At 50.0% G+C, this 23,017-nt stretch overlaps 10 protein-coding genes across 10 annotated transcripts; 2 read left to right on the top strand and 8 right to left on the bottom strand.

The window, feature by feature from the left end:
• Positions 1 to 5: 5 nt before the first annotated feature.
• Positions 6 to 1,535, bottom strand: F5J12DRAFT_17825 (uncharacterized protein). Its single transcript, XM_051738245.1, has 3 exons — positions 1,295 to 1,535; positions 1,077 to 1,244; positions 6 to 1,017 (listed from the first exon to the last, which is right to left on the bottom strand). Exons 1-3 carry the CDS (start codon positions 1,330 to 1,332, stop codon positions 183 to 185), a joined length of 1,041 nt encoding a protein of 346 aa, XP_051605697.1. The 5' UTR covers positions 1,333 to 1,535; the 3' UTR covers positions 6 to 182.
• Positions 1,536 to 1,677: 142 nt separating this feature from the next.
• On the bottom strand, positions 1,678 to 3,448 carry F5J12DRAFT_760102 (cyclic nucleotide-binding-like protein). Its single transcript, XM_051742110.1, has 2 exons — positions 2,041 to 3,448; positions 1,678 to 1,976 (listed from the first exon to the last, which is right to left on the bottom strand). The coding sequence occupies exons 1-2, from the start codon at positions 3,374 to 3,376 to the stop codon at positions 1,783 to 1,785; spliced, it is 1,530 nt and encodes a 509-aa protein (XP_051605696.1). The 5' UTR covers positions 3,377 to 3,448; the 3' UTR covers positions 1,678 to 1,782.
• Positions 3,449 to 3,501: 53 nt separating this feature from the next.
• Positions 3,502 to 5,401, bottom strand: F5J12DRAFT_792025 (kinase-like domain-containing protein). Its single transcript, XM_051743913.1, has 7 exons — positions 5,220 to 5,401; positions 5,152 to 5,164; positions 5,073 to 5,101; positions 4,599 to 5,024; positions 4,331 to 4,546; positions 4,202 to 4,280; positions 3,502 to 4,150 (listed from the first exon to the last, which is right to left on the bottom strand). Exons 1-7 carry the CDS (start codon positions 5,232 to 5,234, stop codon positions 3,714 to 3,716), a joined length of 1,215 nt encoding a protein of 404 aa, XP_051605695.1. The 5' UTR covers positions 5,235 to 5,401; the 3' UTR covers positions 3,502 to 3,713.
• Positions 5,220 to 6,918, top strand: F5J12DRAFT_17759 (uncharacterized protein). Its single transcript, XM_051738244.1, has 4 exons — positions 5,220 to 5,497; positions 5,545 to 5,697; positions 5,745 to 6,296; positions 6,350 to 6,918. The coding sequence occupies exons 2-4, from the start codon at positions 5,578 to 5,580 to the stop codon at positions 6,815 to 6,817; spliced, it is 1,140 nt and encodes a 379-aa protein (XP_051605694.1). The 5' UTR covers positions 5,220 to 5,497; positions 5,545 to 5,577; the 3' UTR covers positions 6,818 to 6,918.
• Positions 6,649 to 8,808, bottom strand: F5J12DRAFT_17739 (uncharacterized protein). Its single transcript, XM_051738242.1, has 3 exons — positions 8,489 to 8,808; positions 8,032 to 8,429; positions 6,649 to 7,976 (listed from the first exon to the last, which is right to left on the bottom strand). The coding sequence occupies exons 1-3, from the start codon at positions 8,687 to 8,689 to the stop codon at positions 6,935 to 6,937; spliced, it is 1,641 nt and encodes a 546-aa protein (XP_051605693.1). The 5' UTR covers positions 8,690 to 8,808; the 3' UTR covers positions 6,649 to 6,934.
• Positions 8,809 to 12,541: 3,733 nt separating this feature from the next.
• On the bottom strand, positions 12,542 to 13,500 carry F5J12DRAFT_792014 (uncharacterized protein). The gene is made up of 2 exons (XM_051743912.1): positions 12,887 to 13,500; positions 12,542 to 12,827 (listed from the first exon to the last, which is right to left on the bottom strand). The coding sequence occupies exons 1-2, from the start codon at positions 13,033 to 13,035 to the stop codon at positions 12,695 to 12,697; spliced, it is 282 nt and encodes a 93-aa protein (XP_051605692.1). The 5' UTR covers positions 13,036 to 13,500; the 3' UTR covers positions 12,542 to 12,694.
• Positions 13,501 to 13,684: 184 nt separating this feature from the next.
• On the top strand, positions 13,685 to 15,922 carry F5J12DRAFT_710559 (glycoside hydrolase family 9 protein; the record flags this gene model as incomplete). Its single annotated transcript, XM_051740656.1, has 11 exons — positions 13,685 to 13,976; positions 14,029 to 14,054; positions 14,102 to 14,150; positions 14,203 to 14,273; positions 14,328 to 14,370; positions 14,426 to 14,504; positions 14,559 to 15,070; positions 15,120 to 15,244; positions 15,294 to 15,345; positions 15,395 to 15,588; positions 15,638 to 15,922. The coding sequence occupies 11 exons, from the start codon at positions 13,685 to 13,687 to the stop codon at positions 15,920 to 15,922; spliced, it is 1,728 nt and encodes a 575-aa protein (XP_051605691.1).
• A 125-nt stretch (positions 15,923 to 16,047) lies between these two features.
• On the bottom strand, positions 16,048 to 19,278 carry F5J12DRAFT_711226 (assimilatory sulfite reductase; the record flags this gene model as incomplete). The annotated part of the gene is made up of 3 exons (XM_051740691.1): positions 16,048 to 16,569; positions 16,621 to 16,712; positions 16,743 to 19,278. The coding sequence occupies 3 exons, from the start codon at positions 19,276 to 19,278 to the stop codon at positions 16,048 to 16,050; spliced, it is 3,150 nt and encodes a 1,049-aa protein (XP_051605690.1).
• F5J12DRAFT_933115 (uracil phosphoribosyltransferase-domain-containing protein) lies at positions 19,230 to 20,570 on the bottom strand (the record flags this gene model as incomplete). The annotated part of the gene is made up of 8 exons (XM_051749567.1): positions 19,230 to 19,557; positions 19,609 to 19,677; positions 19,732 to 19,811; positions 19,864 to 19,983; positions 20,043 to 20,104; positions 20,163 to 20,272; positions 20,352 to 20,423; positions 20,481 to 20,570. 8 exons carry the CDS (start codon positions 20,568 to 20,570, stop codon positions 19,525 to 19,527), a joined length of 636 nt encoding a protein of 211 aa, XP_051605689.1. The 3' UTR covers positions 19,230 to 19,524.
• A 140-nt stretch (positions 20,571 to 20,710) lies between these two features.
• F5J12DRAFT_791992 (methyltransferase-domain-containing protein) lies at positions 20,711 to 22,297 on the bottom strand. Its single transcript, XM_051743911.1, has 5 exons — positions 21,727 to 22,297; positions 21,595 to 21,676; positions 21,174 to 21,541; positions 21,030 to 21,126; positions 20,711 to 20,976 (listed from the first exon to the last, which is right to left on the bottom strand). The coding sequence occupies exons 1-5, from the start codon at positions 22,209 to 22,211 to the stop codon at positions 20,845 to 20,847; spliced, it is 1,164 nt and encodes a 387-aa protein (XP_051605688.1). The 5' UTR covers positions 22,212 to 22,297; the 3' UTR covers positions 20,711 to 20,844.
• Positions 22,298 to 23,017: the final 720 nt, after the last annotated feature.

Genomic DNA, 23,017 nt, shown 5'->3' with positions numbered 1-23,017 from the left:
AGATCAACATCGTGCAATGATGAGCACAGCTCAGATCATAAATAACCAGTGCAGTAATAGGATGATGGATTGAGTTCATCAGAATAAAGAACGGTATGGCAGTGGTATAGCAATCAGGTGATATTTTCTGATAAACCAGCTTGCCGAAAGGCGTCAGATGAAGTATCGGTAAACGTAGACCTTCAAATCCCAGCGTAAGGCTGCTTGACTGGCTTGGCGACAGGCTCTGAAAACGTAGCAGAGTCCACAAGAGAAGAAGGCACAACGGGTGAAACCGGCTGACTAGGGCTTCCGGCACAGAATTGCTGTGGGAGGGTCAACCGGCGGGATGGATCATGGACAGGGTTAGGTAAGAGGGGCGGAACTGGTTTACGATCGGAATATTTCCGGGTCAGGTTAGCACCGCCAGTAGGATTGCAGTTAAAGTCAGATCCTTGAGCAATTGATGGAGGGGAGTTGTGAGGCGAACGGGGTGGATATGGAGGATTCGGAGGAGGTTCACGGTATGGCATTTGATAAGGATGGGAATGTAGTTGGTAACTACGTTGACGCGATGGTCCCATCATTTGCGTTTGCTGAGGGGTTGCGTAGGAAAACCCGTGAACATGACCAGAAGAACTACCACTGAGCCTACGCTTTTCAAGGGAGTTTGTACGAACATTGCTATCTCCGAAGAAATCGGGCATTCCAGGGTCGAAAGTAATGGCTTCAGTAAGTCGGCCACGGCGTCGCTTCCGCAAAGTGTAAGTGACGATGATAAACAGGATAACCAATACAACGATTCCGACGAGAGTGAAGATGCCACCTTCCAGAGCTGGGTTTTGCAAGAACGACTTTGGGGCCGCAGCAGTTGCTGACGGCAACGCCATAGTTGTCGTGAGGTAAACAACAGAAGAGCCTGATGTCACCGAGTACACGGAATAGTCAGTGGTAGTAGAGGGTATTGCCGTTGGCGATGGCGTTGTCTGAGGCTGTGAAGGTGATTGGGACGTGGTCAAATGAGACGACATGGGAGTGCTGCAGGGGCCCGATACATATGTCAGACCGAAGATGGGAATATCAGGTAAGAAATATACCTAGTGGTGGGTGAGGAAGACGAATGAGAGCTCGTCGAACTAGACGACGATGACGTAGGCGAGGTCGCAAGTACGGAGGTGCCAGCACTGATGACAGTGGTAATATCACTCGTAATCCCGCCTAGCACACTCGATTCGGCTGAGATGGCAGACACTAGGACAGCATCGCTACAGCTTGGTGAGTCCAAATCACACGCAGAGAGCGATGCCAGACGTACAGGGTAGCCCCCGCCCCGCCGACTGTCATGAAACACATCGTTTTGGGATAAATCCATCGCAGTTTAGATCTTCAGCACGCACCGTCAAGTAAACCTCGCCTTCTGGCAAAGGAAGGGTGATTACCCCGACGACCAGGCATGAAAGTTTCGTTGACAGCGAACGTAGAATAATGAGTGACTGTTAGGTTGGAGTGGATATTTACGATGTGAATAGTTTCTATGTGTGCATGAGCGCATCCAGAAATGAGCGGCGAGGGAGGGACCTACTCTGCCAGAGGGAATGTTAGAACGAGAAAAAGAGCGACGCAGGACTATCATGACCGAGACCACAATTGTTGCCAGCGAAACACCGATATGACGGTTGGCATCACAACACCCCGTCAGAGCCGGGAATTGACAACTATTAGACAAACAAGGTGACGACTTGATACACAGGGTAAATACAAGACATTGTAATCAGCCCCCCTCAGAGACGTTTTTCGGGTATTCTAATGGGTCCTTCTAGTAATGATTCCATAATTTTCCCCGGCTCTCCTCTCCATAAGATCCCGGAGTGGACCCAGCAGGCGTGTAAACGCGTGGGCATCCAGAGCAGCGACTTTGAGCTTCGACTGCGAAGGATCGCTCCTGGTTACAGCACTAACGGTCGCAGCCCTTGGTTCAAGGCGAAGGAGAGATAACTCTAAATAGTCGTAGCCATACCACGTCAGCTGCATCAGAAGTGCCCAGATGGCTTAAGCACTCACCGCCAAAATAATCGCCTTTCTTGAGGTGACCCACAGTGACTTCACGCCGCTCACCCTCAACGAACTCCTGTGTCTTGGTCACAACCGCTTCTCCTTCTTCTATGAAGAAGAAAGTATCCCCCATATCTCCTTGGCTGACCACTGGCTCGCCATCCTGGTATACCCTGCTATAGAGGGTATCGGCGATCTTGCTCCTCTCGACTGGTTCGAGAGACGACAGGAGTGGAACCGTCGAAAGAAAGTGCTCGTACATAGTCCGCCGTCTGTAGGCAGCCTTTAAAATGATGGTGCGAAAGGTGATGCGATCCAACACCCAGACCGTTGAGGGCTCGATGGCTTGCACAGTAGCTGCCCGAGGGTGACCGTACATGAGAGCGAGTTCACCGAACGAGCTTCCAGGTTTACACTCCACGACCTTCCGCCCGTAGACAACGTGATGTCCTGGATGCGCGAGTTTTGTTGAGGACGGCGCATCTGCGGGGGGCCAAGCGGGAGGCAGAGGTTCCGGGTGGATGTAGCAGTAGAAAAGACCGGACTCGACGACGTAGAAATAGTCACCGACGTCTCCCTGACGGATGACAACTTCATCCTTTTTCACATGAACTTCTTTCATAGCATTGAGAACGCCAGTCTCCTGTTCTTCGTCAAGATCACGGAAAATGAAGTTATTCGCGATGGATGCTTTAATACGACGGAGCTGCTCAGGAGTCTTTGGGAAGACGGGCGGTGGATCGTCGTTGCCGTTCTCGACATCGATAGGTTCTGCACTAACAGATGCACGGCGGGACATAGTGGAAGCATGTGCTCGTAAATAGTCATTCGTGATTCCCGAAACTGGGAAAGATGATCTAGGCGCATGCCCCACATCAAACCTTGCAAAGGAATTTGGATCCGTGGAATGAGGAGAGGTTGGGGGAACTTCACGAGGTTCAAATGAGAAGGATGGGAAATCCGGGGTGCTGCTGACACCGGCACCGTTGTTGTCCCCGGAGAGTAAGGCATTTCCGGGTACGTTCAAAGTGCCGAAAGGTCTAGAGGAGGGATTGGTGGGGAGAGTGGACGGGCGACGGGCAAACGAAGAGACAGGTGTAGGCGTGGAATTGCGGGAGGAGAAATAAAGGGGGGAATCAGTATAAAGTTCTTCGGGAATTTCGTGCATAGACGGACGACCGCGTTGAACGAGCTGGCCAAGTACGTCCCGCATACGCGTACGCTGCTCCTCTAGACGCATGTTAAACCAGTTAGCACAGAATTGGAGCGCATCTTTTGGCTGTACACGGTGCGCGTCACGGGTCAGATCAGCTATGAGGGAATCGAAAGTCGACTGTAAAGCCATTGGGTTGGACGATGCGACGGGTAGCGTATACAACCTGGCTTGCTTTATTGCTGTGAGGCTCGAGCGCTGAGCCAATAGCCACCGTCACCTGCCTTTCTCGTCGCAGTCACAATGGCTACAAAACACTACACAGAAATCCAGCATGCCATTCACAAGTACACGTTACTTAAATAAAGGAGAAACCTCTACAAATCACATTGGATTCAAATGTTGGGAAGCGCAAGGCGACACCTCGCCACTCTTCCGAATATCAATACAACGATCCGCACATAAGGACAACGAACTGAACGAGTGCAAAGCAAAATGTAAGGGAAAAGGAGCATCCGACACCTCCCCGTTAGCGCGAGTGCTGGTATTGCGCTGGATAACCAGGCCCGCCATAGGTGGCTGGCACCTGATTGATATGGGTCTGGGAATGGGCGTGTACAGCTTGCGCTTGAGCCTGAGCCATGACTTGCGCCTGGGCTTGTATCCGCACCGCGTCTTGTTGACTATACATAGGCGGGGGGTGGGATGGATATGCTGACTGTGTCGTAATATGCTGAGGCTGTTGCTGCTGCTGTTGCTGCGTGGCCTGCTGAGGTTGCGACTGTTGTTGATGGTGGCTATGTGGATGGGGGAAATTATATTGGGGGGGAGGCATTGACCCCGGTGCCGGAGATGGACCATATGAGGGACTCATGCCAGATGTGAAGTACGGGTGAGACAAAGCCTCTGTGGCGCTGATTCGCATGGCAGGATCAAATTGGAGTAAACGCTCGAGTAGATTAATGGCTATGCATAGTTAGGTCGCCGGTTCATTTGCTCCTCAACCACTTTACGGACCTTGAGTTGACGCCTTGGGAAGGACTTGTTGAAAGGGTATCTTCGGATATTTTGGGAACTGCTTGAAAGTGATATCAGGCTGTGCAAGTAGTCAGTTGTGCGCCTTCCTTGAGAGGTAAACAGTCATGCCGTATCCGCCACCATCTTCCTGAAGGCATGGTCATCTGGGGTTCCGATTATGCGCATGATATGAAGTAGCTGATCGTGGTTGTCTCGACCACGGAAAAGAGGTACTCCGGATATCATTTCTGCGAATATACAACCGCAGGACCACACGTCGATCGACGTACTGTATGTCCTAGACCCAAGAAGCACGTCCGGAGCTCGGTACCACAGGGTGACAACCTAGGAGTAATTGAGTTGATTTTTCGCAAGACGGAAGCTGAAAGTAGCCCACTTCATTAGAGAACGTGTTGACGGGAACCCCAAAAGCTCGGGCCAGCCCAAAGTCACCGAGTTTGAGTTCGCCCTTTCGATTTATAAGAAGATTTTGGGGCTTGAGATCACGGTGAAGGACACGATTTTCGTGACAGAAAGAAGTGCCCTTGAGAAGCTGGTACATAAAGCTTCGCACAGTAACCGGATCGAGTGCACCCCTGTCTCCATGTTGATCCATGTACTTTTTCAGATCTTGGTCGCAGTATTCGAAAATAAGGACGAGCTTAGTTTCTGTGTGTATAACGTCGTGGAGCCGTACGATATTGACATGCTTGAGTTCCTTCATTAGCGAAATCTCCCGGATAGCAGTAGATGGTGTTCCTTCTTCTGCATCAAGATGGATTTCCTTCAACGCGACGATCTCGTTGGTTGTTCTGGAGCGACCCTACGAAAACTGCATCGAGAACAGTGTTGTGGCGGGCGTATCACTAACCTTATAGACCGTGGCGTATGTACCCTCGCCTGCTGTAAGGTCAGATCACTGACTCACTGGAGGGGCGTGATAGCCGTACCCAATTTCTCCAGCTACACGGCACTGTTAGTCGTCACAAACTTTGGCCGGAGGGGGTTGGCATCTTACCTGGATGTAGTTCATCTTCGTCAGAGATGGCAAGTGTAAGAACGGCTTGACTTGGTTCTAAATCCTTCGTTGGGATATCGCAAAGAGCTGGTATGGCAGGCTGGTGGCGTCTCACTGGCACTAACAGCAGCCCCACTTGCCCAGCATACTGTAATCGGAGTCACTGGATCAGATCTCAGAGCCCACCTCACACGGCACGTGACTAGCTACAGCCAAATTTTGCTCAGCCCAAGGCGCGGCAAAACTCCTGTCAGGTTGTCCATATACATATCATAGAGGTAAGTGACGTTTGGATAACTGCGAGCTCTTGGCTAAATCAAGCCAGTGCTGTATATCACGGTATTTTGGCGCAAACCATATGGATTCTGCTCCTCGTTCGAAAAAACCGCGCACCAAGTCTTCGTCGCGTAAAAGCGAAACGAAAAGTACAGCGACGCACCTCAACGAAGTACTCTTAGACAGCGATGAAACAGTCGTGGTAGGCTTTCCACCATCCGTTGCAATACCTTGATCCTGACATGTCAGACCGCGCCAAAAAATGCCCGCTATGCCGAGTCGTCTTCGCTTGCCATACACTCTGGTGTGGAGCTAGGTCAGGATGAGGTCATGGACGACGTCCCCGCATCACGGGAAGCAGACGGCACACTTGACGCTGACCTAGCTGAACTCAGCCTTGGGCAAAGACTTACAGCCATAGGAGGGGATAATGCCAAGACCCGGAATACAGACAGTGATGAAGAAGTCTCTTCAAGAGAACAAAAAAGACAGAGCATGCCAGATATCGTCCCTGCACATTCGTTAACACGGACTCTCATACAAGCACTACATTCATCCGATTCACGTTTGCTGGAAACCTGTCTAAACCATTCAGACACGTCCCTAATACGCAACACGGTCAGGCGACTACCACCTCAATTATGTCTACCGTTACTTCTTACGTGCGTGGAAAAATTAGCAAGAGGTGCAAGGGCTGCAAATATGAAAGGAGGTGGGGGTGGAGCTAGTTCTCAAAGGGCCATGGTGTTGATAACGTGGATCAAAACAACGCTTACTGTGCATAGCAGTCACCTTATAGCTGTACGTCTGATTATGATCGTTTTGGCCGTGGTGTCACGCTTTCATTTACACAGATGCCCGATCTAGTGGCAAGGCTGGCAGGTCTTCACGCGACGCTAACATCACGGCTCGCCTTACAAAACAGCTTGTTGTCGTTGAACGGCAAGTTGGACATGGTACTCTCTCAGATAGAAATGCGTTCGTCATCAGCACCCGCTCCTTTGAAGTTGAAGAAAGATGGCAACTCTCGTCCGGATAGTGAGCGCCAGCCCACCCGTTACGTTGAGGGCGACAGCGAAAACGAAGATGTAGATGCGGAGGAGATGGTTGCAGAACCACTAGTAGAGAGTGATGGCGAGGAGGGAAGTATAGAGGACATCGAATTGGGCGGCGAGGAAGAAGACGGGGAAGAAGACGGGGAATATTCAGAGGGTGGAGAGGACTCCGATTCCGGAAGCAGCGCCCCAGTTTTAAATGGATTTATCGACGACGAAGCAGAGGAATTCGATGACGATGAAGATGAGGACGATGAGAGTGAGTAGACCACAACTGCGTGATTTCCGCAGACTTCATCGCAGGGATTCGGGGATTACTTGTCACTAATGTCAAAATCGGGTCCATGGAAAGCGGATGTGTTTATTGAAAATATGCAACCTACTCTACTCGTCTAACCAATCACCTGCCCTGACACGGATTACGTAGTCCTTGACCCACGATGGGCGCCGAGAATGTTGAGTCTGAAGCTGTTCGCAATACTGCTGTCTCCTCAACCCATCCTCACTTGATTCCATGGTTCCGGTAGACACTGACGGACGTTCCATTGCGTTCATCTCTGTCCGTAACCGCCCTTCACGTTGGCGGAGGGCAACCCTTCTCCGATTATACACCTCCGGATGTAAGGTGGCAACCCCGAGAGACAAGAACATGATAGCTTTCTGAGTGAGGGTGGGCGGGTCAGCGACTCTTGCAGGTTGAGTAGGCCACAGTAATTTATTTTCGTTATGGATGTCCATGAGGGCCAAGCTGCCGAGTAGACCATTGGGCTGACTCAGAACAGGTGGTCCTTGAGCGGATCGCTCGCCATCCGGCTGAGCATGACTTGCCTCAGGCGCTCTTGAGCCTGGTGGGACATGTCCATTGTCTTGGCCATTTAATGCTGGAGGAGGCGGTGGTGCAGGTGCAGGCCTCGCTTGGTCCACAGGCGCGGCGTTACCATCACCCCGATTCAACGGTTGCAAAATGACAATCCGGATGTGGGTCCACATCTCATAGATGATCCACGCAATGATACACAGTCCAAGTAAAGGCTTGCGAGTAGGGGAAAAGAAATATAGCAGGAGTACGGTTCGAAGCACCACCATCAGCAATGGCGCAAGCAGCGCTCGCAGTGGAACTTCTCTCATCAGGTTTGCTTCTGCGCGTGCTGCAACCGCCGGACCCGTGGGTACAGGGCCAGTTTGAGCGGTGACATCAACATTTACGTTTGGTACCGTCCTCAACGTTGGGAGTCTCAAATGCTGAAGTAGCTCATTGATTTCTGGAGGAAGGGACTGCGTGTTTGAAATAGTAGGAGTGGGAAGAGGTAGTGCCGCAGCTGGGAGTGACAATATAGAGAAGGTATATGTCAACACTTTGAGTGCGTGCAGTTGTGAATTGTTGGGCGTTCCTCTTGGTTCTCGTAAACATAAGTAGGGTTTTCCACTACGCATAAAGTAGGTGAGGGGACACGCTCTGGAGGCGACTCAACGAAACCTACCGGACAATAGCGACTTCATAGGCGGCGCGATCTTGATTGGTGGCAACATCGTATGGGAAATCACTGTCAAGAATAATTGGCCATGTCCACCCCCTCCTTTCCAGTGCTGATTTTGCCGTGTTCCGTCTTGCAGAAATATCAGATATTGCCACTGGTGGGGCCAGCCTACAATCCGACAGGACATAGAGCGCTTGCCAGTGCTTGTAATGGACAAACGCAAGATCTTCGACATTCGCAAGCAGGGGAGAGGGTGTTTCATTGCGGTTGGGAGAAGCAACATGCGGATTGAGGCTGGGTATACTGGGAGAAGGCCAAGAAGATGAGGAGGTTGCAAGTGGAGCAGTAGTCCACGCCGACGGTTGCACAGACAAGTGGACGATACGCTGTTCATCTGATGACTGAAAATTCATGGGCCGTTAGGTGAGGAAAGCGGAAGTGATAGTAAGTGCTTGCTTACGGGCCACAGTTCATCGATTCTTTCTGCGTCGCTCAGGTATCGTCCCCTCCAGATAATACGCTGCCCTTCTGGTCGAGGGTGTCCCGCACAGCGAGCGAATATTGCTTGCTTGACATCAAGAATAGTTGACCCGGCTGGGATTTCGACGACAAAAGACTGGGAGTGGGCAGGAAGCTCGATGCGAACAGCGACGAGGGACATGGTGGTGACCGTCGAGGCCCGATTACCAAAGTGTTCCGTTTGAGTCAACGTGGCGATCACGTGACACCCACAACACACCCATTAATCCAGCTGTCCCTGCTCTTACATAGAAAATCTAGAATCCATACAGTATATTCGTGTAGTCTCGCTACACGGTTGCTTGCCGGCCTTGGTATTTTACTTTGTTTGTGCTCCTGGCAAGCCACTGCTCTGCCATGCTGCAGAGTTTGTATTTTGAACTGCTCTGACAATGATGGATAGTAAACCCCTGGAACCCCTCCTACTGATTATTGCAGCACTAGTGACTCTCATCAGTGAGTCTTGCCTCAAGCTAGTGACTGAAGATATGCCTTCTGATAAGGATCAAGCCAACTGGACAGAAGAAGAGAAAGAGGCCCTTGTTGCTTTCCTCATCAGTAGACCACTTTGTGAGCTGGTAGTCCTAGGGAATCTGTTCAGTGCTGGACAGCTCTGGACAGCTCTGGCCAGCAAAAGTGATTTAATGATGCTTGTTGACAAGAAAATTGCTGGTAAGATGGGTGATGGGTCATTCAAGTCTGCCACTTGGAGTGCAGCCACTACCCACATAAATAAGAAATTCCTGAAACAAAAAGGAGTGATGAAGACCTCTGATATGTGCAGAGGGAAGCTCAGTAATGTGAGTATCCTGTTCCCTCCCCAGTGCCTGTGTAGTTTAATCAATTATTATCAGTCCAGCTCAAATCTGTGCTGAGGGATATCAACTTATGGTGACTTCATTCTGGAAAGCATTGGGATAATGAAAATGGGGTGAATATCATCTCTGAGGGTGAGGAAAGCAACTTCAAGGAGTGGTTAGCAGTATGTGTCCATCATCTTGGGTCCATAGCTTGACATCAATAACATCCATTGACAGGGCCAACCCAGGAATGCTATGCACCAGTTTAAAAATGTCAGATGGTCCCTGCTCACAGTGATGGAATCATTGTTTCCAAATGACCAAGCCCATGGTATGCATACCTACCATCCTACGACTTCTGCAGCATTCATATCCAGTGCCAGTGGTCCTGACCTCTCCATAAACCCATCTAGCCATACCTCCAGTGATCCAGTGATGACCCTATCTACATCCTCTGCCACTTTACAGTTTGTAACTTCTCAGGTTGGAAGCTCTGCCAGCATCATTGCAGATGATGCAATCAATCAAATGTCTGTCAACAAGGTAGCTCCTCCTAACAGAATGAACATGCAGTCCCAGTTATTTTCATTGCAATTTAATCCACCCATGCTGACTCTCACTTCCCCTATGATGTTACTTAGTTCATATCCCCCCTCAACTACCAGCTCTATGCCATCAAGTAGGAAGCATACACATGCAGACACCAACCCTGCTTCACCCTCTGCTGAAATTCCATCAGTGCAAGCTGCACTCCAGTTGCTCTCTATCAAGGATGATGTAGAATGCTCTTCAAAGAAGTTGAAGAAGAGTAAAGAAATGTCCATGCCTGCTTTACTCATTGGTGTACAGGGTTCTCTTACATACCTCAGGTCTGTTATCAGTTCATCATCTGCAGTTGCTGTGCAGCAAAGGCATACTGACCATATGCACACTGCCATGGAGATGCTCACATGGTGAGATGATGACCTTCCCCTGTTAGCTAAGACAGCCCTGATGGAAGCATTCCATATGGATGGGGGGGCAATCAATTTATACCTCATGTTGGATGACAAGACCCTTTGTAGAAACTGGATTCAAACTTGTCTTTGTAACCAGAAACTCATCCCAGATGACCTTGCATTGTAGTACCTCCATCATGTTTGTATCCCTGCTCACAATATATCTGACCTGGTGCTTTGTTATGAAAGAATGATTGCAATATATTCATTCATGTAGTGAGATATGTGTATGTAGAACAATCAAAGTCAGGTTTGCCCTCACTTCTGCAGATAATCCTGGTAGTTGTGCCACATTGCCTCAGCCATAGAATTGCATGAGGCCCTGGCTGATAATTCTTGAGAGCTGTCATCTCCCTTGTCATCCCCTAATAGTGCACTTTCTTCTTGCTCAATGTCACCAACTTCCTCAGTATCCCCATCACCTCCACTATCCCCTCCTGTGTTTCTCCATCAGCATCTGGATCCCATTCATGTGACATAATTAAATTGTGGATAACACATAGGGTGATGGGAATGAGTGCCTGGATCTTGATAGGATATTCTGGAGGGAGAAGAAGAATTCAGAAATGATGTTTGATGACACCAAAGATTTGTTTGACAACATTCCATGCAGATGAGTGATGCAAATTGAAAAGCTCTTCTTTGTTTGCAGGCCTGTAAAACAGGAAGTATATGGATATCAATCATGCAGTAAATGTGTACCTTAATGACACTTGGCACCACTCTGCCAAGTGATAGCATGTGCAGCAGTAAGGTACAAGGACTCCTTCTGACAATGGGAAACCAGCATTGCCAAGGAAATACTTTCCTTGGGGAATATCAAGGCTTGATGTGCATGCTTCCTGGAAAATTTGTACATCTGTAGCTGAACCCTCCCAGCCAGTCAATACATAAGTGAAATTCATGCCAAAGTCACAGGCAAACATGCAATTCTGGGACATGGTGCCCTTTTGGTTGCAGTATGTGGCATGGTCATGGAGTGGTGGGGAAGCAGGAATATGACTGCCATTGATGGCACTGATCGCATCCATGAGGTATGGCCAGAACCTATGACTCCACATGATTTTGGGGTGGATGGTGGTAGTTGAAGAAGTGAATGGGAGTGATATGTGCCTTGAATAGAAGGGTTCATCAGTAGACCACTTTGTGAGCTGGTAGTCCTAGGGAATCTGTCCAGTGCCAGACAGCTCTGGACCACTCTGGCCAGCAAAAGTGATTTACTGATGCTCAGAGGCAAAGATTGTAACCATTTTGCAGAAGTATCTAAGTATGGACATTGTTAGAAATGGGTGTGGAAAAAGAATCAAAGCATACCTCAAGATTGTATCATTGGATCTCTGAAAATGCTCTCCAACATGTCTGATTGGTAGGCCAGTGACACACATATACAAAAAAATTGTGAGCTGTTCTTCAAGAGAGGTGTGTTTCAAGGCTTGGTAGCCATGGTTGCAGAGTTCAAGAGTAACTTCTTTAAATGTGTATATGCTCATACCTAACTCGTAATGTATACAGTCTGGGTGACCAAGGATCAGCTCAACCAACCAAGCCTCTCCAGAAAGCACAGATGTGTGGTATGGCCATATATTCTTAGGGATCTCTCCAGAGAGGAGATCAACCATTAGCTTGGTAAGAATCTGGACAACAACAAGGACCTTCTCTCATATGAGCTCTCACAATCGATGTGCTTCTTCATCATCCATGGCTGAGTGCTGAGCATTGATCAGCAATATGAGCATAATATGAGCATTGCAGCTGGCAGTCAACTTTCAATTTCCGACCATTCTTACTAATCACCTAATATATCTTTGTAGAATTGTCAAAGAGTGCAGCGAGACTACACGAACATACCGTACGGACTCCTAAGGATATGTGCAACGTTGTGTTGCGCTTTCATAAGCTAGTTCGGTATCTCGATTACTTGAGTACCTTCGAACCATCCCACTCGGGGCCCATCGTGCTTTCAGATGGCGCCCCCGAGATTTTGAAGAAGTCCGACATGCTGGCTAGATGTCCTCAGAATGAATCGACGTCAACGATAAATTATACCTCAAGGGCTTATGTAGGTTGACTGAAATTCACGCCAGGTTTCAACATTTCAACATTACCGTATGTTCCCTTGGATTCTTGACCATGCTCAAAGATTCCCTGTGGCGAAGGCCCTTGCGTATCAAGGCCATATTTAGTAAAAGTCCTGACCCCATAACATAGTTGAAGTGACTTCGCAGAAGAGCAGGTGGCACTGTAGATATATAGCGAACTGTATGGTATTCTGAGATAAAGGCGCGGACAAAGTGACAAAGGGCAGGGTTCACCGAGTCATCAATTTCTGGCTTGGTATAGCTGCGTATATTATAAAGAAAGGCTGAGACCTTTGCTGAAAGACCAAACAGGTACTTCATCTGAAAGATGCCAGCCAAGGTCATACATTGCCCTGGCGCTGTTTTTCCATGAGAGCCCAGTGCCTGGCCTGAACTGGTCATAACTAAAACACGAATTTTAGTTACATCATTGGTATTAAGTATACGGCGGGAGTCAACACACTGTAACTCATATTCGCTCAGATCTCCGATACATCGAGGGGAAGTCAGAGGGGGCATGGAGGGGGGGGTTCGAGTGTTAGATGATCCGAATCCCAACGCTGTGACTATTCTGAAAACCACAGAGGACGAGTCCTTTTTCCGCTGCAACATTCTCCAGGGACTTGACTTGTTCTGTCGTCTTCGTGACAGGTTTTACCACAGGGACTGCAGAAAATGCGCAACAAATTGCGAAACAGATTTCAGCGAGATAGTGTTTGCACGTACCGTGCTTGCCTGGTTCATGGGCAGCAGATAATGGTGTCGTTCGGAGTCGCCACAATGACCAGTCTAATCTTCTTGTGCGCGACAGCAACTTCGTCGATTGTACGGTAAATATCAGTCTTTACCCAGAGTGTATGAAAGACGTTCCCCTCTGTGGTTGTGGGTTTCGTTCCAATACGGCATGAAGGGTAAATAATTCAAGAATGAGCGGAATCCAGAAAGTTACTAGTCCGGTCCAGGCCAGCACCATGCACACGAATCTCCATAGGCTTTACAGCTATGAGACTGGAGTTCGAGCCACTGGAAGTCGGTCACCAGCTTTTACATGACCGCCTGCGAGAGCACCTTGTGATGTGTGAAGCTTATCGTTATACATATAGGGTCCATTTGACAATGGCAGCCTGTGACGTCATGTGACCGACGCGCGACTGTCACGTGCCCTAGGTCAGGACGGACCGCGATCCAATTTCTGAATCTCAACACCGTTGCTGTCGATACGGTAGGTACGATAACTGACCCCCACTCACTGTGGTCCTCGATGCGCAATCTTTTCCTTCTCTTTCTTGTCTGCGGGCATGCGCTTGCCCAAGTCCCCCTTCCACTACCCCCTTTCATGCCTCAAAATGCGTCACTTGGTGCAATTCCATCGACTGGCGGCGCGCCAAACCCACAGTGGTCGTCCTTGTTGGGTAATTTGCTATTTTTCTACGAGGCCCAGCGCAGCGGAAAATTGCCTAGCACGAACCGTGTGAAATGGAGGAACAGCAGTGCGTTGAGTGATGGCCAAGATGTCAAGCTTGACCTTGCAGGAGGGTACTATGATGCAGGAGGTAGGATCACCCATTTGTAGTTCGAAACTTACGTATCTTACCTCTTCCAAAGATTATATTAAGTGTACATTTCCACTGGTTCGCAATCGCTCTGTTCTTGTTACGCTGCGTTTACTCTGCAATAGTCAGCAGCGGTTATGTCCATATGCTGGGGTGCAACGGATTTCGGAAAGGGTAAGAGTTGATCGCACTTGAAATGTAAACGACCTTACTGCATTAATTTCAGGATATGATCTAGCAAACCAAACACCTTATCTTGATGACATGTTGCGATGGAGTTTAGATTGGCTCGTGAAAGTCAGAGCCCATTCCTTGTTACTTGTTTCAGAATCCATGACGATCTGAATCTAGGCCCATCCGTCTAATGACACCCTCTTCGTCCAAATAGCAGACAGTGCGTTATTCTCATTATCCTCTCTTCTCCGTGTCACCAAGCTCGACCCTTTCAGCTAATCTCACCAACGCTTACTGGGGTGGCGACCAGAATATACCGGAACCGCGTACATCCTATCAGATAAATAATACCAGGTACTGATGCATAATTTTTGAGCGATATATTAATTTCCTGAGGTTTTCGTGCAGCCCTGGAACTGACGCAGCGGCCGGTGCAGCAGCGGCATTTGCAGCATGTTCAAATCTATATGCCAACCGAGTTTTTTCAAGCTCGTATTCCGGACCTGCCACGCTACAGAACTCAACCTACGCGGCTACTTTGCTTGAACATGCTCAACAATTGTACAATTTTGCAACGAGTGCACGGAAAGTCGTATACCAGCAATCTGTGCCCGAGGCTGGCGTAGCCTATCCCTCATCCGGTTATGGAGATGAGCTCGCCATTGCCGCACTTTTCCTCTCCTGGGCGCAGAATTCTACTTCTTTGTATCAGCAGGCGCAGACGTATTATTCGCAATACAACCTCAGCGATTACCTAGGCGTCTTCAATTGGGACTCAAAAACTCCTGGGTTACCGATCTTGTTTGCTCAAATTGCTCAGGCAAACCCCAGTTTTGGCAATATCACGAATTGGCGAACCGAGGCAGAGTCGTACTTGGATGGTATAGTATATGGCGGTGGAGAGGGTTATTCTACTCGCGGTAAGCAAACTCTGATAATCCCGAACAGAGTATCGATGGCGTATTACAGGAGGCCTTCTTTACTACCCAAGTGACTCAGAGGATGCAAGTTTAAACCCTGCTCTGAATGCAGCCATGCTGCTGAACAGATATCTTCCATTAGCCTCTACAGAGAAGCGGAAGCAAGATTACTACGTCAGTGAGATTTTGATGGCACGACTCCTTCCTCCCTCACATGCTGCAGAATTATGCTAAGGGTCAAGTTGATTATGCACTTGGAAAAAATCCCATGTCCAGTGAGTACGGTGTCGACTTTCCGCGTACTCATTTACCCAGGTCACCTAGTGCCGTACGTTGTGGGTGCCAACCCTAATTCTCCGCAGAACCCCCATTCTGCCATGGCCAGTGGTGGCAATAACATCAGTGATATCAATAACTCACCCCCTCAAGAGGCTTACGTGCTGTATGGTGCAGTTGTCGGAGGTCCGGACAAATACGACCGCTTTTTCGACATCCGTGCAGATTGGCCTGAGACTGAGGTTCGGTAGCGCATCGCTGTTTGGAATCGTTAACCTTACTCTCTCGTAGCCTGCCATGGATTACAACGCTCCTATGCTGACTTTGGCTGCCATGCACGTCCTCAACGATACTTCGGATCCGTTCTACACTTCTCTGCAAGCCAGAGCATACCAGAAGCCCGCGGGCATGCCGTGTGACGCTGCCTACACAGATGGCTGTGGGGGGCCACAACTAAGTAAAGGTGGCCAAATCGCGATGGGAGTTGTTATCGGTTTTGCAGGCGTTGTAATCTTCTCGCTGGTCGGATGGTGGGGTTGGTTGAGCTGGAGAGGTGATTACGATCCATGTTACTAATAACTATCTTATTTCGTCCCACTCATATACATAGCTTGATCTAAACAATACCGGGTACGGAACATATGGACACGATTCCTCTACTGTCGGTATAAGGAACAGTGCTTACGACGACCTGCCATTTTTCAGTAAACCTGGCCATCCTGGTTAGTTACATTCGCGAAACAGCTCCTGGACCTTACCTCAAGTACGTATCTCTCTTCCTCCTTGAGCTGTTCGAGAAATTCATCTGCGGATTCTCGTGTGTGGCCTTGATTCTTCACCAGAGCGCCAACCAGTGCTTCGTATACGTCAGGGACTGGCCATGTTGGACCACACAGGTAAAACACGCCATGTTGGTTCTTCAGCATGTCTGCAAGGGTTTCCGCGTCTTCTAACATCTTGTGTTGGATGTAGACTTTCCTCGGGCCATCTCGAGAGAAGGCAAGGCCCGCCTTAGTTATCGTTCCATCTTGAATGTAAGCCTCAACTTCTTCTCCGTAGAGATATTCCTGTGATTGGTGGCGGGAACCAAAATAATAGTACGTCGGACCAACAGGTATTCCTTGATGGGAGAGCCACGCGCGGTGCTGGAGGAATGCACGAAACGGTGCAGCACCAGTCCCAAGACCCGCCATGATGATAGGTTGCATGTCATCGGGAGGTAGCTGGCGGATGATTTAGAGGGCTGGAAGCCCACGCAGCATTTGTCTACATACCTTCATGACGCTCGGCTTTATAGACACGATGACCTTCTGTCCCACTTTCAGCCCAGCAAGGTACCTCGTACACTGACCATACCGTCGCTTGCCTGGTCAGATTCAGTAACCCGTCTCATCACTTGCAGAGAAGATATACTTGCCATTTGAAGATGTCCACTCGACCGTTACAACCAACAGATCAACACGGTCACCCACCACACTCTGCGAGCTGGCTATACTGTAGTGTCTAGGCTTGATATCGCCGATTAACTCGCATAACGCCTCGATGCTTGGTCTAGCACTGGGGTATCGTTGAAGAACATCAACGAACGTCACTGTATCCTTCTCGCTGAGCATCTTGAGTGTTGAAGAACCCTCTGTTGACCCGATGAACTGTAGAGTGAGCCTATCCGCCCGGTTCGTGGCGTATGGCGCGAGGTCAGCGTAGAATGACTTTGGAGGCTTGCCAAACAAGTCAATCTGTTGTTGCAAAGCCTGGAATATGGTACGAGTGTACACTCTGCCTTCACCTCCCGGTACTGCGATAGTAATCAGGCGATCAGGATTCACGCCGTACCAAGCGCAAAATTCCAGCACTTCTCGTTCATCATTCCATCCGTGCACACCAAGGGCTTCTCCGATGGCGTATTTTAATCCCGTTCCCTCGGTGTTGAATTCGAGGTGGAACACGTTCCTGTCGTACTCGAGAGGTGTCAAACGGCGATTGACAGCACAAGTGACGAGGTAAGTGCGCTCAGGAAGGTCTGGCCTGAGTGATGGGTTTGGAGGAAAACCTTCTTTGAGCCCGGCGAGCGCTGGGAGTACCGGCGCGAAAGCAGATGGGAACAAAAGGTGCTTGGCAGCTTCATGCCAAGAGGAGACCTTCGATCCACCGGAAGTTGCCTCACCTTCGCCTGTATCGACTGCGATGGCGTTGAACTCGAATCGTTTCAATGGAGGAGGGCTGTTCGCTTTACCCTCCACGACCGGCAGGTTAGTTGGCAATTGAACTTGAATAAGCTCTAGCCAGGTGCGAGCGCTGAGCTTGGCGAAGGTCTCGGAACCGAAGGTAAGGGGTGTCACGCCTTGGGCTATTTTCCGCACAAGACCTTCACTAGATGTCCCGCCAAGGTATAACCTCAAGAAAACAAGATACACCATCAAGTTTCGCGCGAAATCTCGAGTAGCAGTATCGGGAACCTGTGAGAGAACCAGATTGGGATCTATTGTGTGGAAACGCAGTTTACGTTGGAGGGCAAGAGTCACAGCACCGGGCGGCAGATTCGCCAGGAGCTCGCCAGGGGACCATGAAGTGATAATGAGAATGGCGGATCCAGGATTGGCGTCATCCAGAACAGAGTGAGATTTGAGCAAGGTAGGTTCCAACACACACGTAAAGTCTGCCTTTCCGCTGCCATCGAGAGGAAAGACGACATCGAGAGGGATAAAGTCTTGATCATCTCCTTTGGGGGTAAAGAGTACTCGGTCTACAGCCAATCCCTCTGAATTACTGAAGACGTCACTGCCAGCGATGTGGCGCACCGAGGCTGCCCCGGAAAAAGTGTTCCGTACAAGTTGGTAGAAAGACGAGAGATTAACAGTGGGAGTACTGAAAAAGAGAAGTTTCGTAGACGAGGAAGGAGATTCTATGTGAAGATCAGTGGAGGAGCTTTTGACCGATGTCAAAATGTGGCTGGCGAAGTCGGAGGGGTGGACAATGAATAGCTGGGTCTTGTCTGGGGTAATACGCTGAGAGCGGATTACACGTTCCGAGCGAAGCGGATCATAGACGGATGCAAAAACATCTACAAAAAGGGGGCCCTGTGTGGTATCATTTGGTACGTCATCGAAAACAACGATTTCTTCTACGGTGGAGGGGATAATTTCGCGGAGAGTGTTGTCGTTCCAAGGGCGTAGCACCTTGACGATCACCACAGCCAGCCCTTCTGTACGGTTGACGATGTGCCTCGCGTAGAGGGCTAACGGTCCATTAGGAAAGATGAGCGCTATGCGGGCGTGCCTGTCGCCAGCGAATTCGAAGGGTGTATAACCGGCGTGACGTAGGGCGTCCGACAGGGAAAGCATCGGTTTTTCGGCGGTGGAACGGACCACCAATTCATGCCCGATCTCCCTGGCTGAGCTGTAGTGATCGAAGATGTGAATGGCGTGGGTATCAAGCTCGTACGAGAGGGCTGCGAAGTCAACTGATTCCTGGGGTGTGGCAGAGAGCAAAACAGTAACGTTCTCCGGAAGGAGACTCAGTGTCGTGGCAAGACTCGCGAGGGTGGACGAAAAAGTAAATGTCTCGCCCACTGGTGTGACCGCAGGGACCTGGATGACTAGTTTGCTACCAGGAGAAGCCGGGGGTAAAAAGGAAAGGGACGGTGCCATTATAGCTAGACCCCGGGGGGAAGTATACGCAGTCAAGACTGATCCGTCGACCGCGTCCTGACTAGTACCTTCCGACAACCTCCCGACGAGAGAAAGACCCGCACCTGCTCTCGTCTGGAGGGAGATTACTGGGGCGGAATTCTCCACGGATGATGCCCATGTCTTTGCGAGCACTCCGAACCCCGCCTGTTCGGCGACGTCATAGACGTACACAGCAGAGCTGACAGAGAAGCGGGATGTGATCCACTCTGTAAGTTCAGACGCAGACATCTGTGAAACGTCCATGCCCTTTGGAGGGGACGCAGCTGGCTGACGGGGTATGTTTTCTACTGCCATGATTGAGAGACCAGAACAGAGAACGACGCTGCATATTTTCTCGACGACCACGCCCGATTATGTCCGTGGTGTGCGATGATGCGAGTACTAGCTCATCGCGCGTCACGTGCCACCTCACTAATGTACAGTTCACAACTATGGCTAATCCATGGGTTTACATATGAGTGCTACTGTGCTAGCGATCCATGCCTCGAATCATTCACGCGTGGTATGGAACAGGCGGTCCCCCTGCAGATAGTTTGGTATTCGGCCGACGACACAACAGAGGATGTCACTCACCGTGTCTCCCAAACCTGGAGAAATCAGCCCATCATGGGTAATGCTCGGGTCAACAGCAGCAACCCAAATCTGCGAAGACCAGCACGTCAGCTTTACGCACTCTTAGAGTAAGACAATCAATACCTCCAAGCCCGGATAACTGCTTTCTATATATCTTAGGCCCGATTCAGATCCGAGCACGACCAGCAGCTTGATTCTATTCACTGGAAAGGTTATCCAGAGCAGTCCTCGAAACCAACGTCCAATGATACTTACAAGGGATCCCCCAATCGAGCAGCATTGTCAGAGCAGCGTATGCTGTGCCTCCAGTAGCGACCAGTGGATCTAGGAGGAAGCAAATGTCCACATTTGGAACGGACGGGAGCTTCGAATAATCTACGGGTGGCCTTACTGTAATAAGCGACAAGAGGGATCTTACTAGTTCAATCACGTACATTCCACAGGCTGTAAGCTCACTTTTTCTCGGAATAGTCCTAGGTGATACACGGGCGCAGCCCTAACCGAAGACGACGGTGTCACGAGGTCAAAGGCGACCGAGCGGTGGTTTTACTTACGGGAACAAGGTAAGGAGCGCATCCGTCATGCCCAAGCCCGCCCGCAGAATCGGGGTTAAGCCGATGCGTGGCTTGATGATGGAGCCCGTGAAGGGACCGATTGGCGTTTGCTAATATGGCATCTTGTCCGTTAGTATTAACGCCTCTGGAAACAAGGATGTTTAGGTCCGATTCGCTAAGTATACTCACGCCGTCGAAAGTTTGTTCCTCGAGATCTCGAGATGCCTCGACGCCTAAAATGAAGCTGATGTCATGGATTCCCTGTGGTGTGATCCTACTTATCAGCTAGTAGAGCTTCTAGGCAAGCATAATACTAACTTCGCGGAAATCCTTGGCGCTGGTCGTCGCCAGGCGAAGGTTCGAAAGGCGAGCGTTGACTAGAGGGTGCGAGAGGACGTGGCGTGGCATGAAAGCAAGGTGTACAGATTCCAGCAAGTATGGCCTCACGTGTTGTATGCGCCCTTCCAAACTTGGCGCCGTCACCCAAAAACACACCCTACCTCTGCGACAGGCCACAACGGTCACAACCGAGTTATCTCTATCGTATACCGCTGCCCAGCAGTGTCATATAAAAGGACACACAAGGAGTCTGTCGATTCATGTCTAAGCAGTTTCGAGTATACCGGGGACTCTGGTTCTAGACTACGAGTGTCCACTAGATCCCCTATCTCACATACCTTGCTCAGCGTCTCTTGTATTCGCATGGCTTCAAGACACCACCTCGCGACAGAAGACCAGACCACTCCTGCTCCGGTATGGTGGCTCTCGCTACCTTCTTGAACTGGAACAAAGTGAAATGTGTATTGCGATCGTCCTACGGCAGTTCACATCGATGGGCAACCAACTCACTCGTCGAAACAAACATACCTTTTTCTTGAGTTTGAAGCCGACATCACGTACCAGAGCTGCAAAATCCTCAACTGCTGTGAAACGACTGGCAACTTCGGCGATTTTTAGTTCACCGCTATGAAGGGTAAGTGGAGGGAGATGTTAGATGTTCACATGGCGCACCCTGGGCGGAGTATCCTCCATGCCTCTCGTATGCATCCCAGCCAGTTCGTACTCATGAGACTCAATGCACAAACGACGATATCGACGATCTGTCCCTCTCCTTCGGTCCGCTCAACAGATGATGGCTCGGAACCGGGGAGCGGAAGTCGCGAGCAGATATCCGCTTCAACGACAAAGGTCTCATCAGATAACAAATCAAACGACAAGACATTGAAGTTCTTTGGGTGCAGAGCCTGTGCTAGTGCTGCTTCACCACAACCTAAGTCAACGATTACCGTCTTCGGAGGGTACTTGGAAAGTTCGTCGATGTAGTGTGAAACTGGGTTGGAGGGCCACGACTGCACCTGATGTCTGAACCCATCATGATACTAGGACAAATTAAACGTGACGTCCGATGGACATTGACGGGAATGTCACCAACCTCCTGAAAGACTTTAGGATCTTTTTTCATCATCTCGACAGCTTCCGCGCTGTCAGATTTATACAGCCTCTCGTTTATGAGCCTTTCGTGAAATATAAATGGGGACATTGTTGATGAGCACGGAAGTCTCACCTGAAACGTGCGCCCCCCAAGTTTTGTTTCATGTGTTTCTGCAGCGGCGTGAGTCCTGACTTCTCTTGAACGGGGAGCGGATGCTTCGAGGGTGAATCAGACGGGCCAGATTTCTCCGCAGAAGTGGATTTTGAATTCTTCGATCCTCTGTGCCTTTTGTTTGTCTTCGTCTTCGAACCAACCGCAACGTCCTTGGGGATGGACGCCTTCGGAGTTGGGACCTCTACTTTTCGGGACTCGGGGGACCCTTGGCTACTGGCTACCCCTTGCACATTCACTTTCGCACGAGACTTGTTCTTCTTCGATGGACGGGAATCAATGTCAGGGGGACCGTCACCTAGCATCCTGACAAGCTTGTCCAAGTTTACCCGGGCAGACTGGAGATCATCGGGGCTGTGTTGGTTGCGCTTGCGTTTTCTCGGGCCCCCCTGAGCAGGCGTTGGATTAGTGGGAACAGTCCACCCGGGGATATCAAAGAGTGCCATTCCGTGGCGAGAGGCCGCTTCGGAGGTGAAGTTTTCTTGGGCTGTTTAGACTCCGCGACGAACCGCGGCGTGCGAGGTAATAACATGTACTTACAATATTATTGGGTAGGTAATGGAAGATAATCGATAATCTCCGGTCATCACACAGAACAAGGCCGGGGCCACTAGCACCGCAGTACTGATGATGCCGTTTCAACGGTCAATTCTATCGAAAATGAGGCTTCCACACTGCACGCCCCATGAAAACCTGCTACAAGGAAGTTTCCGCGAGAAGCACACGCGGTGCAAAGCCATCCTACGTTTATAAGAGGCGCTTTTGACTGCAACATCGCCTGCAAGTTCTGTCGTCAAACTACTGACTTGACTATCCCATGTACAGACCCCCGATCAACGCCGCAAACGGATCCTTCGATGCCCCGACTAGCAACGGGTCAACGTGGCGGATCCGCAGATCCGGTTTGTCTTCCACCGTTGCACCTTCTTTGTCCCAGGTTTCGCCAGCCGCGAGCGGACGAAACACCGACGTGCGTAGTTCGGATCCTTTCTCTGACTCACGTGTCCGAACGATCGCCATCCTATCGTTTAGGCAGGGGGTGTGTCGCCTTCCATTTCGACGAGCGGCCGTCAACCTTCTGCCTCCACGAGCAGTTTAAATCAACCTGCGCTGAACCCATATTCGTCGGTCAGTGGCTCCCTTCATTTTCCTCCATCTCACCCGCCAACTCCCACAAGCCGTCAACTCCCCCCAATACTTCCGGCAAGTTTGATATGACCGCCCAAAATGGCGCTAGGGTGTGTTACTTCCT

The sequence above is a fragment of the Pisolithus orientalis genome, assembly GCF_024613125.1.
Source record: "Pisolithus orientalis strain OTSU chromosome Unknown F5J12scaffold_1, whole genome shotgun sequence".
NCBI classification, from domain to species: domain Eukaryota; kingdom Fungi; phylum Basidiomycota; class Agaricomycetes; order Boletales; family Pisolithaceae; genus Pisolithus; species Pisolithus orientalis.
The sequence above is the reverse complement of the archived record's forward strand: the minus strand, read 5'-3'. Positions and strand labels throughout refer to the sequence as shown.